This window comes from Nipponia nippon, unplaced genomic scaffold, assembly GCF_047370975.1.
Source record: "Nipponia nippon isolate SJK-2023a ecotype South Korea unplaced genomic scaffold, ASM4737097v1 scaffold_36, whole genome shotgun sequence".
NCBI classification, from domain to species: domain Eukaryota; kingdom Metazoa; phylum Chordata; class Aves; order Pelecaniformes; family Threskiornithidae; genus Nipponia; species Nipponia nippon.
This window is the reverse complement of record NW_028262354.1, coordinates 1,035,510-1,051,655: the sequence shown is the minus strand read 5'-3', so window position 1 is coordinate 1,051,655 and position 16,146 is coordinate 1,035,510. Positions and strand designations below refer to the sequence as shown.

The window sequence follows — 16,146 nt, the reverse complement described above, 5'->3', positions numbered from 1 at the left end:
GCAGCCACGAGCCCCCCGCCGCTTCCGAGCTGCTCCCGCCTTTATTGTGTTGGGGTGCGGGGAGGGGACGCGCCCCGAGACGGTGAAACTATCTAAAAATGGGGGGGACACCCCAAAATCCCCCCCAAGGGGGAGCGGGGACGGGGCCAGGGTGGGACCCAGGGGTCAGGGTGGGACCCAGAGGGTGGCTGGGGGCGATGCGGGGTGGGGGGTCACCCCAATATTTTTGGCCCCCCAAATTCAGGCTCCGTCCCCGCCGCGGTGTCAGCCATCACTGATTCCCGGGTGCATCCCCGCCGGCCGCGGCCCCGCGCCGCTCCTGCTTGGAGCCCCCCAAACACGGGGGCCGGGGGGGGACGTGGGGGTCGCTCTCCCACTGCTGGGGGGTCCTGGCGACGATGGCGAGGGCGTGCAGGGGTCCGGCCAGCTCGGCGCGAAGGGCGGCGTGGACCAGGCGATGCCGCTGCAGCGGGGGCAACCCGGCGAAGCGGCCGCTGACCACCACCACCGAGAAATGGGTTTCGGCACCGGGGGGGCCGCCGTGGCGCCAGCTTTCGTCCAGGACCTGGAGGTGGGTGGGCTGCAGGGCCGCGTCCAGCTTGGCGCGGATGGCGCGGGCCAGCGGGCCACCGTCCCCCATGGCCCGCAGGCCCCCGCCGGCGGCCGCCAGGAGGGGACCCCGCATCCGGAGAGAGGGGCTGCAAGGGAGAGAGGGGGTTTGGGGGGGGCCCTGCAGGACCAGAGCCTGGAAATGGGGAATGGGGGGTTCAGGGTGATGGTTTTGGGGGGCTCTGCAGGACCAGACCCCATTAATGGGGGTGGCAAGGGGGGGCATGGGGTTGCATGGGGGGGGGGGAGTTTGGGGGGGCCCTGCAGGAGCAAACCCTGGAAATGGGGGTGAGGGGGGATAGGGGGGTTCCATGGGTGATGGTTTGGGGGGCTCTGCAGGACCAGACCTCATTTATGGGGGGAGGCGTGGGAGGCTGGGGGGGGTGAGTTTGGGGGGGCCCTGCAGGACCAGACCCCGTAAATGGGGGTGGCAGGAGGGGGGATGGGGGGGTCAAGGTGTTGTCATTTTGGGGGGCTCTGCAGGATCAGACCCTGAATCTGGGGGGACTGGTAGCGGGATGGGGGGGATGAGGGGCTGCACGGGGTGATTGGGGGGTTTGGGGGACGGCAGGAAGGGGGGTGTGGGGAGCTCTGGCTTTGGGGGGTGGGACAACCCCCCGTCCAGCCTCAGCCCCCCCACTGGAGAGGGGGAGCAGGGAGAGAAAGGCCTGACCCCCCCCACCCCCGTGCACCCCCAAACCCCCCGTGCAATGGGGGTGCACCCCAAACCCCTCTGTGTGCAATGGGGGGGCACCCCAACCCCCCCCGTGCAATGCGGGTGCACCCCAACCCCCCTGTGCAATGGGGGTGCACCTCAACCCCCCCCCCCGTGCAATGGGGGTGCACCCCAACCCCCCGTGCAATGCGGGTGCACCCCAAACCCCCCTGTGCAATGGGGGTGCACCCCAACCCCCCCCGTGCAATGCGGGTGCACCCCAAACCCCCCCTGTGCAATGGGGGTGCACCCCAACCCCCCCCGTGCAATGCGGGTGCACCCCAAACCCCCCTGTGCAATGGGGGTGCACCTCAACCCCCCCCCCGAGCAATGGGAGTGCACCCCAACCCCCCCTGTGTGCAATGGGGGGGCACCCCAGCCCCTCCCGTGGAATGGGGGTGCACCCCAACCCCCCCCGTGCAATGCGGGTGCACCCCAAGCCCCCCGCCCTCACCGACCGCCGCTCCGCTCCGCTCCGCCGCTGAGCACGCTGGGAGATGGAGTCCCCCCGCCCACCTCCGCCCCGTCACGTGACGCCGGCAGAACCACAACTCCCAGAACCCCCGGCGGCCCCGTTCCCGCCTCCCGCCGCTCTGGGGCGCGTGCGGGCAGCAGGGTGCAGGCTCCGGGCTGCAGGGAGCGAGGTGCGGGGTGACCCGGGGCCCTCCGGTGCGTGGGGCACCCCCGTGGGCACCCCCGCGTGCTGGTGGCTCGGGCCGGGCCGTGTCCCCACGGGCCGTGTCCCGCTGCCGGGGGGTGACAGCCCCACCCGTGCCTCCTCCCCGCCCGTGGGCTGTCCCCGTCCCTGGGGACGCGGCCCCTGCGGCCGGCCCCGTCCCTGTCCCCTTCCCCAGCCCGCTCCCACCGTGGGGACCCTCCCTGTCCCCTTCTGCGCCCTTGTCCCCATCCCTGTCCCTTCTCCCTCCGGGGGACTGTCCAGCTGCCTCTCCCTGGGGACCCGGCCCTGGGTCCCCCGTCCCTGTCCCCATCCCTGTCCCCTCTCCCTGGGGACACGGCCCTGGGCCCCCTGTCCCTATCGCTGTCCCTGTTCCCGTCCCCGTCCCCATCCCTGTCCCCTCTCCCTGGGGACACGGCCCTGGATCCCCCGTCCCCATCCCTGACCCCGTCCCCGCACCCAACGCCCCCTCCAGGCCCCGCCCCCTTTCACGAAGACCACGCCCCCTCGGGACATGTCCCTCCCCTCAGTCCGGGCCACGCCCCCCTCTTCACCCCGCCCCGCGCCTCTCTGATTGGCTGCGGCCCTCCGCCCCTCCCTCGGCTCGCCGAGGCGGGGAGGCCGATGACGGCAGTTCGCCCCGCCCCACATGCCCTTATATGGCGGGGCGGGGCGGGGCGTGCTGGCGGCGGCGCCACGTGACCCGGTGCGGACGCGGGTGGGGACCGCAGGCGTGGGGCCGGGAACGGGAACGGGAACGGGAACGGGAACGGGGCCGGGGCCGCGGCCCCCCCCAGCCCCAGCGCAGGGCCTGTGCGCCCCCCCCGGCACCGGGGCCCTGCCCACGCACCCGCCTCGCACACGCAGCCCCGCGTGCGCGCACGGACATTGCACGCGTGGATCCCCGCACGCGCGCACATTGCACACACGTTGCACACCCGGGTCCCTGCACCCCCCACCCCCCCGCGTTGCACGGCGATCCGTGGGCGGGCACCACGCGCGGGCCGCCCGCGGCCCCACGCACACCCCCCCCCCGCCTTGCACGGGGCTCCGTGCGCACCCCCCCACCCGCGGTTCCTCCCCCGGGGGGGCCGGGCTCTCCCCGTCCCCGCCCCGCCGGTGGCTCGGGCCGGTTCCCCGCGGCGCCGTGACCCGCGTGGGGCGGCCAGGGGCTGGCACAGGGACCGCGCCAGCCGCCCCGGGGCTGCCCGGGCCGCCGGGACACCCCCCCCCCCCCCCGCCCCGGGGAGCCACCCCCCCGGGAACCGGGCCCCCCCCGCCGCCAGCCCGGCCCCCCCTCGCCTCCCGCGGCGCCGGGCAGCCCCCGCGGGGAGGGGAATTAACTTTTCTCTTTCTCCTCCTCCTCCTCCTCTTCCTCCGCCGCCGCCAGTCCTTCCCCAGCCCTGCGTCCCTGCCCTCCCCTCCCGCCCGCTCCGCCGCCGCCGCCGCCTTCCCCGTCCCTCGCCCGGAGCCGCCGCTCCGCCGCCCCGGGGACCTTCCCAGCCCCGGGTCCCCCCTCCCGGGGCGGCTTCCTCCAGCCCGGGGTCCTCGCCCGATCCCGGGGCTCCTTTCCCCCATCCCGGGCGCTCCCTGCTCCGGGGCTCCCTTCTCCATCCCGGCTCCCCTCGCCATCCCGGGGCTCCTTTCCCACCCCTCCATCCCGGGGTCCCCTCTCCATCCCGGGGTTCCCCTTCTCCATCCCCGACTCCTCTCCACATCCCGAAGCTCCTTTCCCACCCCTCCATCCCGGACCCCCTTCTCCATCCCCGCTCTCCCCTCTCCATCCCGGGGCTCCTTTCCCACCCCTTCACCCCGGGCTCTCCCCTGTCCGTCCCGGGTCTCCCCCCTCCATTCCCGGACTCCTCTCTCGATCCCGGGGCTCCTTTCCCATCCTTCCATCCCGGACCCCCCTCTCCATCCCAGACCCCTCCCTCCATTCCCGGGGCTCCTTTCCCACCCCTCCACCCCGGGCTCTCCCCTCTCCGCCCCGGGCTCCCCCCGCCTCCCCTTCCCCTCCATCTCCATCCCTTCCCCCAGGACACCCCCTTCCCCCGGGGGGGCTCCCTCCCGGCCCCCCCTCCCCTCCAGCATGGCCCTGACGGCGGGGCCGTGGCCGGAGCCTCCTCTTCCTCCTCCTCCTCCTCCTCCTCCTCCTCCTCCTGCCGGTGGCCCGGAGGCGGCGGGGAAGGCGGCGGGGGATTGCCTGGTGTGCGGGGACAAGGCGAGCGGGAAGCACTACGGGCAATTCACCTGCGAAGGCTGCAAAAGCTTCTTCAAACGCTCGGTGCGCCGCAACCTCTCCTACAGCTGCCGGGGCGGCCGGGACTGCCCGGTGGACCAGCACCACCGCAACCAGTGCCAGTACTGCCGGCTCCGCAAGTGCCTCCGCGTCGGGATGCGGCGGGAAGGTGGGCGAGGGCAGGCAGGGAGGGGAGAGGGCAGGCAGGGAGGGAGAGGGCAGGCAGGGATGGGAGAGAGCAGGCAGGGGGGGAGAGGGCAGGAGGGAAGGGAGAGGGCAGGCAGGGAAGGGAGAGGGCAGGAGGGAAGGGAGAGGGCAGGCAGGGAGGGGAGAGGGCAGGAGGGAAGGGAGAGGGCAGGCAGGGAGGGAGCGGGCAGGAGGGAAGGGAGAGGGCAGGCAGGGAAGGGAGAGGGCAGGAGGGAAGGGAGAGGGCAGGCAGGGAGGGGAGAGGGCAGGGGAGAGGGCAGGCAGGGAGGGGAGAGGGCAGGAGGGAAGGGAGAGGGCAGGAGGGAAGGGAGAGGGCAGGGAAGGGGAGAAGGCAGGGGAGGGGGCAGGGAGGGAAGGGAGAAGGTAAGCAGGGAGGGGAAGAGGAAAGGGAAAGGGTTGGGGAGAGGGAAGGGATGGGAAGGGAATGGGAAAGGAGAGGGGATGGAAAAGGAGAGAGGGTGCAAAAGAAGGATGGAGGGTGAAAAAGAGAGGGGATGGGAAAGGAGGGTGGAAAAGAGGGAGAGGAGGAAGAGAGGGAGAGGGGATGGGAAAGGAGAGAGGGTGGAAAAGAAGGAGGGAGGGTGGACAAGGAGAGGGGATGGAAATGGAAAAGAGGAAAAGGCTGGAAAAGAGGGAGAGGGGATGGGAAAGGAGAGAGGGTGCAGAAGGACGGAGGGTGGAGAAGAGGGCGAGGGGATGCAAAAAAGGGAGAGAGGATGGAGAAGAGGGAGCGAAGATGGAAAAGCGGGAGAGGGGATGGGAAAGGAGAGAGGGTGGAAAAGAAGAAGAGAGAGCAAGAGGAGAGGGGACGTAGAAAAAGGGGAGCGGGCGGAAAAGGGGAGCGGGTGCTGCAAAGAGCCCGGCGGGAGCGAGGCAGAGCGAGAGCGAAGGCAGAAAGAAAAGGGAGGGGGAAAAGTGGAAAAGAGCAAAATGAAAGAAAAAGGGGAAAGGGAGGAAAAAAGAGGAGGAAAAAGTGGAGGAAAAAAAAAGAGAAAGGGGGAAGGAGAGGGGAAAGGAGGACGGGAGGGAGCGAGCCCGAAGGGTAAAGACAAAAGAGAAAGAGAAAGGTGAGAACGGGAGAGAGCAAAAAAGAGAAACCAAGGAGGAAAAGAGAAAGAAAAAGGGAAGGGAGAGAAAGAGAAAGGAGCGCCGGAGGAAAGAGAAAGTAAAAGAAAGAAAGTGAAAGCGGGTGAGAAAGGGCTGGCGGGGAGGGAAAGAGAAAGAGAAGGGGGAAAGAGAAAGAAAACTCCTCTCCCTCTTCTCTTTCGTTTTTCCTCCTCCCTCCGGCCCTCGGCCCCATCGGTTCGGGGAGAGCGTCCCCGAAGCAGGGAGAAGCTTCCCTCGGCGGCGGCCGCGTCCCCCTCGCCCCGGCCGCCCCCAGGCTCCCCATCGCACCCCAAGCTCGGCGGCGGCCGCGTCGCCCTCGCCCCGGCCGCCCCCAGGCTCCCCATCGCACCCCAAGCTCAGCGGCAGCGATCCCGGGGCTCCCGCCTCGCCCCGGCTTTCCCTTCCCGGGATAAACCCTCACGGCCTCTTTTTTTTTGGCTTTTCCCATGGGAAAGGCTCCGCCGAGGGAACCCGTTCCTTCTTCCCCTTAATGACATCGTCATATAAACTCCTCTTTTCAACTTCACATTTCTCCCGGGCTCAGCTTAGGCTCGGTCCGCGGGTCCGGGTCTACGCCGCGACGGGGACAATTCACTTTTCCTCTCCGTTAGACGGAGCCCGGGGACGCGGCTGTTAAAACCCGGGGATTAGAGGGCGACAATACAGATATTCTTTAAAAGATTAAGAATTCGGCTTTTTGGGAGGAGAGTCTGGTAAATCTGAAGTTAATTAGTCTGAATACGTAGCGTGACTGGGATTAAAATCGCATTTCAGGCTCCCAGCGATACGCCGTGTGCCGGCCCTCTGCCTCCAGCCACCCCATCATCACGTTTTGGGTTAATTGTATTTTTTTTTTTTCCCTCTAAAAGCAGCAGCTTTGAACCTGATTTTTTTGGGGGTTTTAAGCCCAAAATGATGCGTTGGGGCATCGGCTTCGCTGCCGTGCCGAAACCTCGGCGCCGAATCTCTGCCGTGCAGCATCCTCCCTGCTTGAACAAGGACCTGGGGGCTCCTTATTTATATTCAAGGTCCTTATTTATAAATTTAGTATTTATAAATAATTATAGCGAGGGCCCAGGCTGGGCTCAGCTGCTCAGACCCCCCTTGCGCTGCCTTACCCGCCGAACGGAGGATTTATTCCGCAACGCCTCGAGTCGGTGCCGAAGGGCTGGTCCTTCGGCACCAGCGACGGCAGCCATGCTCCCACCCGGAAAGTCGCCTTTTTTAGCATTAAAAAAAAAAAAAAAGCCCCCAAATTCAAAAGTTGCCTTTTCTCGCATTAAAAAAAAAAAAAATCACAATTCAGGCAAGGCGGGCAATTGCCATGGGCGGTGGGAAGGGGCCACCGCGGCGTCCCGGCACGGCCACGCCGCGGCACGCCGGCTTGCACAGATAAATGTGGGTTCGGTGGGAGCAGGGTCAGGGACAAAACCCGCTGGCGCCCGGCCCCCCGGCTTCCCCTTGCTCCCCAAAGGCCGGCTGCATGGCGGGGGGGGCGATTTTTTGCAGCGGCCCTGGGTGCAGCAAGACTCGCTCGTAGCAAACCTCCACCCGCGTCCTGCGGCCGGAGCCGGGCATGAAATCCCTGGGGAAACCCCCGAACTCCAGGGGAATTCCCTGCCCCCGAGGACCCACGCTCGGGTTTGGGGTCAGATTTGGGCTTTCTGGGTTTGGTTCCGTGGGTGGTTTTTTTGTTTTTTTCTTTTTTATCTTTGTTTTAGTTCAGAGTTGCTGGTTAACACCGGCATCGGGCGCGACGGGCACGGCCGCGGCGGATCCCCGGCACGGCGTTATTCCCCAGGCAGAGCCCCCCCTTCCCCCCCGCACCCCCTCTTGGCTCTGATTTTTGGGGGTCCCGGCTGCCCTGAGCGTGAAGCCGCCGCGGGACGCGGCACCTCCAGGCGCGGGGAAACGCCGCGGATGCCATAAAGATGCCTGTGGAAAAGCACCTGGGAGGTTAAACCTTCCCGGGGATTTAATTTCTTGGGCTCGGCTGCTCTGTGCCTCAGTTTCCCCATCTGGTCATGGCATCGCCGGCCGCACCGGAGCAGGGATGCTCCGGCTGGAGTTGGGGTGTCCTGAACCCGCTGGCTCGTGCTCCTTATCCCGGCATTCCCGGCTGGGAAGGGGCACCAAATCCGCCACCGAATCCGGCACCAAAACTAGCACCGAAACCGGCACTTTGGGAGCCGAGCGCTGCTTTGGGCTGAGTTTATTCCCTAAGGAGGCCGGGGGTGCAAGCCCCGGGCGCGGGATTTCGCTGGGAAAGGTAGATTAAATTTTGGCTTCCCGAAAATCATCCGGGATGAGGCACGGGGAAGGGGAGGCCTGAGCCTGCGGCCGGGCCGAGGGAGCGGGTTTTTGGGGTTAGCGGCCTGCTCGGGGCGGAGGGAGCGGGGGAGGACGCCCTCCGCGGCTGCTCCCCGTCTTTTTTGGGCTAAAAAAGCTGGTTTCCTTCCAGGACGCGCCCGGTGGCTCGAAGCGATTGTTCTACCCAAAAAGGGGGAAAAAAAGGGTTGGGGGTTTGGGGTGATGCAAATGGGTTGGATGATGCAAAGGGCGGTTTGGGGTGATGCAAAGGGGGCTCGGGGTGATGCAAAGAGGGGTTTGGGGCGATGCAAAGGGGTTTGGGGTGATGCAAAGGGGTTTGGGGCGATGCAAAGGGGTTTGGGGTGATGCAAAGGGGGGGTTCACGGTGATGCAAAGGGGGTTCGGGGTGATGCAAAGCAGGTTTGGGGTTCGTGGTGATGCAAAGGGGGTTCGTGGTGATGCAAAGGGCTTTGGGGCTCAGGGAGGAGCAATGGGGGGTTGGGGTGATGCAAAAAGGGCTTGGGGTGATGCAAAGAGGGTTTGGGGGGTTGTGGTGCGGGGGGGGGGTGCATGGGCAGCGAGGAGGGGGCCGCACCCAGCGAACGGCGCCGGGGGATGCTGAGCCGAGGGAGCGTTGGGGCAGAGCCAGGGCCGCACGCTGCACCCAAGGGCTGGGGCGAGAGCGGGAGGGGGCCCCCGGCACCCCAATCCTGGGGGACCCCCGTTCCCACGGCCCCCGGTCCCGACCGCTGGCTGACACCTGGGACTGTCACGCCGCATTAGGCTAAGCCTGGCTCAGAGCCTGCCCCGCCGCGGGGGGCGGCGATGCCGGGGGGCGAGCGGGGGGCACCGGGGAGGAGAGCAGCCCCCCACCCGCCGCACAGCAGCGCCACGAGAGAAAAAAAACGGCTGATTTAGGGTTTTTTTAAGATCAAAGTGCAAAAAACCTGCAGGGGTGGGACCCGGAGGGTTGCTCCTGTGTCCGCCATGCTGGCACTTTGGGGGGGACCCACAGCATCGCCTTGGGGCCCCTCGTTGGCACCATCCCCTTGCAAGAAGGGGGTGACCCCAAATGCTTGCGTGCCCCCCCCCAACCCCGGCGGGCCATCTTTTATGGCCATCCTGGCTGAGGAGCGGGGTGGGAGCTGGTGGACGGCCGAGCCCGGTGCCTCACGCTGGGGGTCCCCAGGAGGGGCCTTGTCCCCATCGCGGGTGGCACGTCCCCCTGCCAACATGGCTGGGGGCACCTGTGGGGCTTTTGCAACCCCTGGGGACCTGCTAGCACCCACCGTGCACCCCGGGATTTAACCCCTGGGGACTGGGGGGCCGGCGACGGGGCGGCTCGGGGTGCTGACCTCCTGCTCCCCTCCGCAGCCGTGCAGCGAGGCCGCATGGCGCACGCCCCGAGCAGCCCCGGCCAATACCCCGTGCTCCCCGGGGACCCCTACGGCGGCCACGGCTACTTAAGCGGCTTCATCTCATTGCTGCTCCGCGCCGAGCCGTACCCGCCGGCTCGCTACGGCGCCCAGTGCCTGCAACCCAGCGGCGTGGTGGGCATCGAGAGCATCTGCGAGCTGGCCGCTCGCCTCCTCTTCAGCGCCATCGAATGGGCCAAGGGCATCCCCTTCTTCCCGGACTTGCAGCTTTCGGATCAAGTGGCTTTGCTCCGCTTAGGGTGGAGCGAGCTTTTCGTGCTGAACGCGGCGCAGTCGGCGTTGCCGTTGCACGCCGCGCCCTTGCTGGCCGCCGCCGGCCTCCACGCCGCTCCCATGGCCGCCGACCGCGTGGTCGCCTTCATGGACCACATCCGCCTCTTCCAGGAGCAGGTGGAGAAGCTGAAGGCGCTGCACGTCGACGCCGCCGAGTACGCCTGCCTCAAGGCCGTGGCGCTCTTCTCCCCTGGTGAGGGGGCGGGGCCGAGGGGGAGGGGCTTAAGGGGGTGGGGTTGTGGGTGGGGCTTGATGGGGTGGGGTCCCAAGGGAGTGGTGGGGTGCCAAGGGGGGTGGGGGTGTTGAAGGGTGTGCAGGGAATGAATGGGCTGGGGATGGCTGGGTGGGGCCAAACGGGGTGTGGCTAAATGAGGTGGGGTGCCAAGGGGGTGGGGCTTCGTGGGGTGGGGTCCCAAGAGGTTGGGCATCAATGGGTGTGCAGGGAATGAATGGGCTGGGGATGGCTGGGCGGGGCTAAGTGGGGTGGGGCTAAGTAGGGTGGGGCTTAATGGGGTGCAGGTCCAATGGGGTGGGGTTCCAAGGGGCTGGGTGTCTGGGTGTGCAGGGAATGAATGGGCTGGGGGTGAGTGGGCGTGGCTTAATGGGGCGTGGCTTAATGGGGTGGGGCTTCACGGGGCGGGGCTTGGGCAGTGAGGTCCCAAGGGGTTGGGCATCAACGGGCGCGCAGGGAACGGACTGGGGATGACCGGGCTTAATGGGGCAGGGAGCGAATGGGTGGGGCCAAAGGGGCGGAGTCCCGGCCGTGCCTCAGTTTCCCCTGCCGCCGGCAGACGCGGTGGGGCTGTCGGACCCGGGGCAGGTGGCCGGCCTGCAGGAGAAGTCGCAGTGCGCGCTGGAGGAGCACGTGCGGCGGCAGCACCCCAGCCAGCCCAGCCGCTTCGGGCGCCTGCTCCTGCGCCTGCCCGCCCTCCGCAGCGTCTCCGCCCCCGGCATCCAGCAGCTCTTCTTCAGCCGCCTGGTCGGCAAGACCCCCATCGAGACCCTCATCCGCGACATGCTGCTGGCCGGCGCCACCCTCAACTGGCCCTACGGCCCCATGCAGTGACAGCCCCACCCCGGGACGGGGACCCCGAGGAGGGGACCCCAAAGACAAGGCAACACCAAGGCTGGGGACCCCAAGGATGGGATCCCAAAGATGAGGACATCGAGGCTGGAAACTCCAAGGTTGGGACCCCAAGGATGGGACCTCAACGATGGGACCCCAAGGATGGGACCCCCCCCCCCCCCAAGGATGGGACCCCAAGGTTGGGGACACCCAAGGAGAGAGACCCCAAGGTTGGGACCCCAACGATGGGACCCCAAAGATGGAACCCCATGGTTGGAGACGCCCCCCCCCCCAAGGATGGGACCCCAAGGATGGGGACCCCAGGAATGAGGGATCCCAAAGATGGGACCCTAAAGTTGGAGACTCCAACGATGGGACCCCAAAGAGGGGACCCCAAAGATGGAACCCCATGGTTGGAGACCCCAAGGATGGGACCCCAAGGAGGGGACCCCAAGGCTGGGGAACCCACGGATGGGACCTCAAGGAGGGGGACCCCCAGGCATGAGGGATCCCAGCAATGGGATCCCAAAGATGGAGACCCCAATAATGGGCCCCCCCAACAATGGGACCCCAAGGATGGGGACTCCAAGGCTGGAGACCCCAAAAATGGGGGGCCCCATGGCTGGAGACCCCCAAGGAGGGGACCCCAAGGATGGGGATCCCAAGAATGGACCCCAACGATGGAACGCCCAACAAGGGGACCCCAACGACGGGACCCCAAGGAGGGGACCCCCAAGGATGGGGCCCCCCAGGGACGGGGCCCCGGGGCCAGGGATGCTGTGGGGGGATTCCCCCCCATTTAAGGGAGAGAAGCCGGTTGGGGGGGGCTATAATTAATTTATCTCGTTAAAAAATAGCGTTTGAGGGGTTCGACCGATTCAGCGCCTTCTTGAATCGCCTCGGCCGGAACCGGGGTTGGACAGCAAAGTGACGGCGGCTCCGTCCCCTCCCAGTGTGGGCACTGGTGGTCCCAGGCTCGTCCCAGTTAAGCCCCATCCACCCCGCAGTGTGGTCCATGGGATGCTCCCAGTGTGGTCCCACCAGTATGAGCCTCCAGTGAGGTCCCAGTGCAGCCCCAGTGTATCCCAGTATGGCCCCCAGTTTATCCCAGTGTGCAGCCCCAGTCTCATCCCTGTACGCCCCTCCCGGTCTGATCCCAGTATGGTCCCAGTGTCATCCCAGTATGCTCCCCAGTCTGATCCTGGTCTGATCCCAGTCTCATGCCAGTATATGCCCCCAGTCTGATTCCAGTAATGGTACCAGTCTCATCCCAGTATGTCCCCCAGTCTCATCCCCATATGGTCCCAGTGGCATCCCAGTATGTCTCCCAGTCTTATCCCAGTATGGTCTCAGTCTCATTCCAGTAAGCCCCCCCCCAGTCTGATTCCAATATGGTCCAAATTTCATCTCAGTAAGCCCCCCAGTATGGTCCCACTGTCATCCCATTGTGCCTCCCAGCAGCACACCCTCCCCCCCCCCCCCGTCTCATCCCAGTATGGTCTCAGTCTCATCCCAGTATGCCCCCAGTATAGTCCCAGTCTGATCCCAGTATGCCCCCCAGTCTTATCCCAGTATGGTCCCAGTGTCATCCCAGTATGCCCCCTGAGTCTGATTCCAATATGGTCCCAGTGTTATCCCAGTAAGCCCCACTGTCCGATCCCAGTATGGTCCCAGTTTCATTGCAGTAAGCCCCCCAGTCCAGCCCAGTCCATCCCCCAGCAGCTCCCGGGGGGGGGGGGGGCGGCGCTGCTGGGACCGGTTTAGTGCAGCTTTTCCGCAGCCCATCGCAGCGCTGGCCTTTCCAACGCAGCGGCGCCGGCCCGGCTCCATTTCACCCCCATAAATAACCTCCGCCGGGAATATTTTAAATAAACACGGTGTGGGACACGGGGCCTTAATTCAAGGCCGAGCTGGAAAAGGCCACGGGGAAAAGTTATTGTCGCAGGGGGGGAGCGCTGGGACGCCCGCGGGGGCTCAGCCCCCCTGGACGGAGGCAGAATCCTTATAAAAATCCCAATTATATCGATAAAGCGAGCGGGCGCTGCAAATCCAGCAGTGATTCCCGTGGAAAATGATGGGCAGAGCTGTCAGTCACAGTCAATCAGAGTCGGGGAGCCAAGCTGGGGGGGGGGGGGGGAGAATAAAAAATAATAACAAAAAAATAATAAAAAAGCCATTTTTAAACCTGCGAGTACTGTCGGAGCAGCGCGGGGGCTGGCGCAGCCGTCAAGCTGCAGCCTGCCTTATTTTTTTTTTTTTATTAATTCTTTTTTTTCTTAATAGTGGAGAATATGTCCAGGGAAAATATAAAATTGCTGCCTCGTGTTCCCGTTTTAATCCCCTTTTCCCTACCGAGTTGTAGCTAAAAGCGGGGAGTCCGACCCCTCTGTGGCAGCCCAGGAACCTCCGGGTCCCTCCAGCCCCGGGCCGCGGCCCCCGGGGGTCACCCAGGGCTGGAAAGTCGGAACGCGCCATTGCAGGCGCTTAAAAAGCCCTCGTTTGATGTCAAGGCACAAATAAACGAGGGGAAAAGCGGCATGAACCCCCTCCCAGGGCGTCCCCGCGGTGCCACCACTGCTTCTGCTGCCTCCAGCCCCATCCCTGCCCCATCCAACCCATCCCTGCCCCATCCGCCCCATCCCTGCCCCAGCCAACCCATCCCTGCTCCATCCATCTCCATCCCTGCTCCATCCAACCCATCCCTGCTCCATCCAGCCCCATTCCCGCTCCATCCAGCCCCACTCCCGCTCCATCCATCCCCATCCCTGCTCCATCCAACCCATCCCTGCCCCATCCAACCCATCCCTGCTCCATCCTGTCTCATCCCTGCCCCATCCGCCCCATCCCTGCCCCATCCAGCCCCACTCCCGCTCCATCCAGCCCCGTCCCTGCTCCATCCAGCCCTGGTGCAGCCGCTGCTGTCCCCGTCCCTCCCGCATCCCTGCGCACGCACCAGCGTCGGGGTGCACCCTCCGATCCCAGCGCCCCTCGCACAAACACCCCCCCTTCCCGCCACGCTCCCCCTTCCCAGCGCGGCCAGAGCCGCTCCAACGGCTTCTAATTTTAGTGACCTGGAGGCGATCCAGCGGCGATGGGCTGGGGGGAGGCGGATAAATGTCTCGATCGATCGATTAAGTAGCTGTTTGGCTGCCATGAGCTCAGCGCCCAGCGGTTGGGCGAGCGATGGCCGACCATCCCGGCCCCGGGACGAGGTGGGGGAGCCCCCGGGCTGGTTCCTCCCGGGGAAGGGCCAGGAGAGCCCGAAGCGAGGATGGGGAAGGGGAGGGGATGCGCAGGATGCGGCCCCACCGCGGCCACCCAGCACCCGCTGGGGCGCTCGCCCTGCGCACAGCGGGATTTGCACCACAAGCAAGGCCAGAGCAGCGTGTGCGTGCATGCGCGTGCATGTGCGTGCATGGATGTGCATGCGTGTTCATGCATGCGCACGCCTGCATGGGCATGTGTGTGCGTGAATGCCTGTGCATGCGTGTATACGCCTGTCTGTGCACGTACGTACGTTCATGAATGTGCATAGGTGTGCATGCATGTATGCATCTGTGCATGCATATACGCATGTGTACATGCGTGTGCATGCAAGCACATGTGTGTACGGACATGCACATGCGTGTGTGAGCGTGTGTGGTGCCGGGGAGGGGCTCGCTAACCGGGAGGTAAGCCTGTGGCCGGGGGGTGCCGTGCGAAGGCTCCTTAGCCCCTCGCAAGCCGGAGGCGGGTGGGAGCAGAGACCCCGGCCAGCAGGCTCTGACCGTGGCCGCGACCCCTTCCCAGGCCGTGGGGCCCGGGCGCAGCTGCTCCCGGGGGGGACGGGCCCCTCCGCTCCCCATCTCCTTGGGGTCCCAACGGACGCTTGGGAGCTGCCAGGGTCAGGGCTCGTTGGGGGAAACTGAGGCACGGCGGGGGACGGGGCACCCACATGTGTCCTCTCCCCCGCCGCAGCTCCACTCCCCCCGGTGCTAAACCCTGCGGAGAACTCGTCAAGGTCGCCTCGGTGCCGGGAGCTAATTTACAGTCCTGACATTAAGGCACCAGACAAAATCTGGCAACCCGGCGCTGGGGTGGCTTATATACGACGGGAGGATTTATCGGGCAGCAGGCGGGAGCAGCGCTCGCCGGGCCCGGGGCCCCCGCACCCCTCACCGGTGTCCCTCTGCTTGTCCCCTGCCCCGCGCCGCTCCCTGCAGCCCCGTCCCTGTCCCCGTCCCTGTCCCCATCCTCGGCACTTCCCCATTCCGACTCCCATCTTCATCCTCATCCTTATCCCCACCTCATCTCCACCTTCATCCCTGTCCCCAGCCCCAGCCCCATCCCAATCCCATCTCCACTTCAGCCCTGCCCTCAGCCCTGTCCCTGTCCCCAACTCCATCCTCACCCCAATCCCATCCCCATTCCCGTCCCTTTTCCCATCCCCATCCCTATCCCCATCATCTTCATCCCTTCCCCAATCTCATCCTCACCCTCCTCCCCATCCCTATCCTCATCCTAATCCTCAGCACTTCCCCATTCCCATTCCAACCTTATCCCCATCCCTTTCCCTTTCCCCATCCCCATCCTCATCCTCTTCCCTGTTCTCAACCCTGTCCCCATCCCCATCCCCATTCCCGTCCCTTTCCCTGTCCCCATCTCCGCCCTCCGACACGGCCGCCCCACATCACCACCAGCCCCTCGGGTGCAACGGAGGGGGACCCCCTCCCGCCGCACCGGGGAACGCGAGGCGCGCACCGCACCGAGCCCCGGTAAATCGCCGTGCCGGGGAGGGAAGGCGACGGCTGCGAATTAACCGCAGGGGGATTTCGTGGCGGGCTCCGGCGCCGGTGGAGGATCTGGCGGGTGCAGGAGGATCTGGCGTGCTCCCGGGCGGCAGGAGGCCCCCCCTCTGCAACATCTGAAGACCTGGGGAAAAAAATCTAATTGCCAAGAGAATAAAAAGGGTTCGACGCCAAGCTGCGAGCGAGGGAGACGCAGACTCGGGGAAGCCTCCGGCGAGGGAGACGCCGGCACAAAGGGAACAATCCCGCGCCGGCGGCGTGCCGGCGAGGCTCGGCTGCCGGCGGCGGAGGCGCGAGGGCTGGGGGGGAAGCGTGGCCGGGGTCGGCACAGAGGGGGGACGGTGGCGGAGGGCGGCTGGGACAGGCCACGGAGGGGACCCAACCCTTGTATGAGACAGTAGAGAATCCACCCGGACACAGGCCCACGGCCACCAAACAACCCCCAGGGCGATAATGCGCCGGTGCCGGCGACCCCCCCAGCCCTCCTGCCCCGGGGTCTCTCCCTCCGCAGCCCCCGGATGGTTTCTAACGAGCTTAATTCCCTGTTGAGTCAACACCATGGTCCAGCACCCCCGGCCCCAAAGCGCCCCGGCCCCGGCCCCCCGCCACGGGGGCGGCCCCGGCCCTTCCCTCTGCGGTGAAGAAATCCCCCTCCCCGCCTGGCCCCCTCCCTGCCTCAGTTTCCCCAACAGCCCTGCCCAGGAGAAGACCGATACGGCGG

General features: G+C 66.1%; 2 protein-coding genes across 3 annotated transcripts; one reads left to right on the top strand and one right to left on the bottom strand.

Annotated features, from left to right (window-relative positions):
* Positions 1 to 22: 22 nt before the first annotated feature.
* On the bottom strand, positions 23 to 1,932 carry BOLA1 (bolA family member 1). Of its 2 annotated transcripts, none has more exons than XM_087772023.1 (2): positions 1,779 to 1,932; positions 23 to 698 (listed from the first exon to the last, which is right to left on the bottom strand). In XM_087772023.1, the coding sequence occupies exon 2, from the start codon at positions 683 to 685 to the stop codon at positions 272 to 274; it is 414 nt and encodes a 137-aa protein (XP_087628149.1). In that variant the 5' UTR covers positions 686 to 698; positions 1,779 to 1,932; the 3' UTR covers positions 23 to 271. The 2 variants fall into 2 exon arrangements, with proteins under 2 accessions (XP_087628149.1, XP_087628148.1); XM_087772022.1 differs by having other exon boundaries at positions 1,783 to 1,843.
* Positions 1,933 to 4,083: 2,151 nt separating this feature from the next.
* On the top strand, positions 4,084 to 10,805 carry LOC104018294 (nuclear receptor subfamily 2 group F member 5-like). The gene is made up of 3 exons (XM_087771981.1): positions 4,084 to 4,408; positions 9,238 to 9,765; positions 10,364 to 10,805. The coding sequence occupies exons 1-3, from the start codon at positions 4,090 to 4,092 to the stop codon at positions 10,636 to 10,638; spliced, it is 1,122 nt and encodes a 373-aa protein (XP_087628107.1). The 5' UTR covers positions 4,084 to 4,089; the 3' UTR covers positions 10,639 to 10,805.
* The last annotated feature ends 5,341 nt before the right edge of the window (positions 10,806 to 16,146 follow it).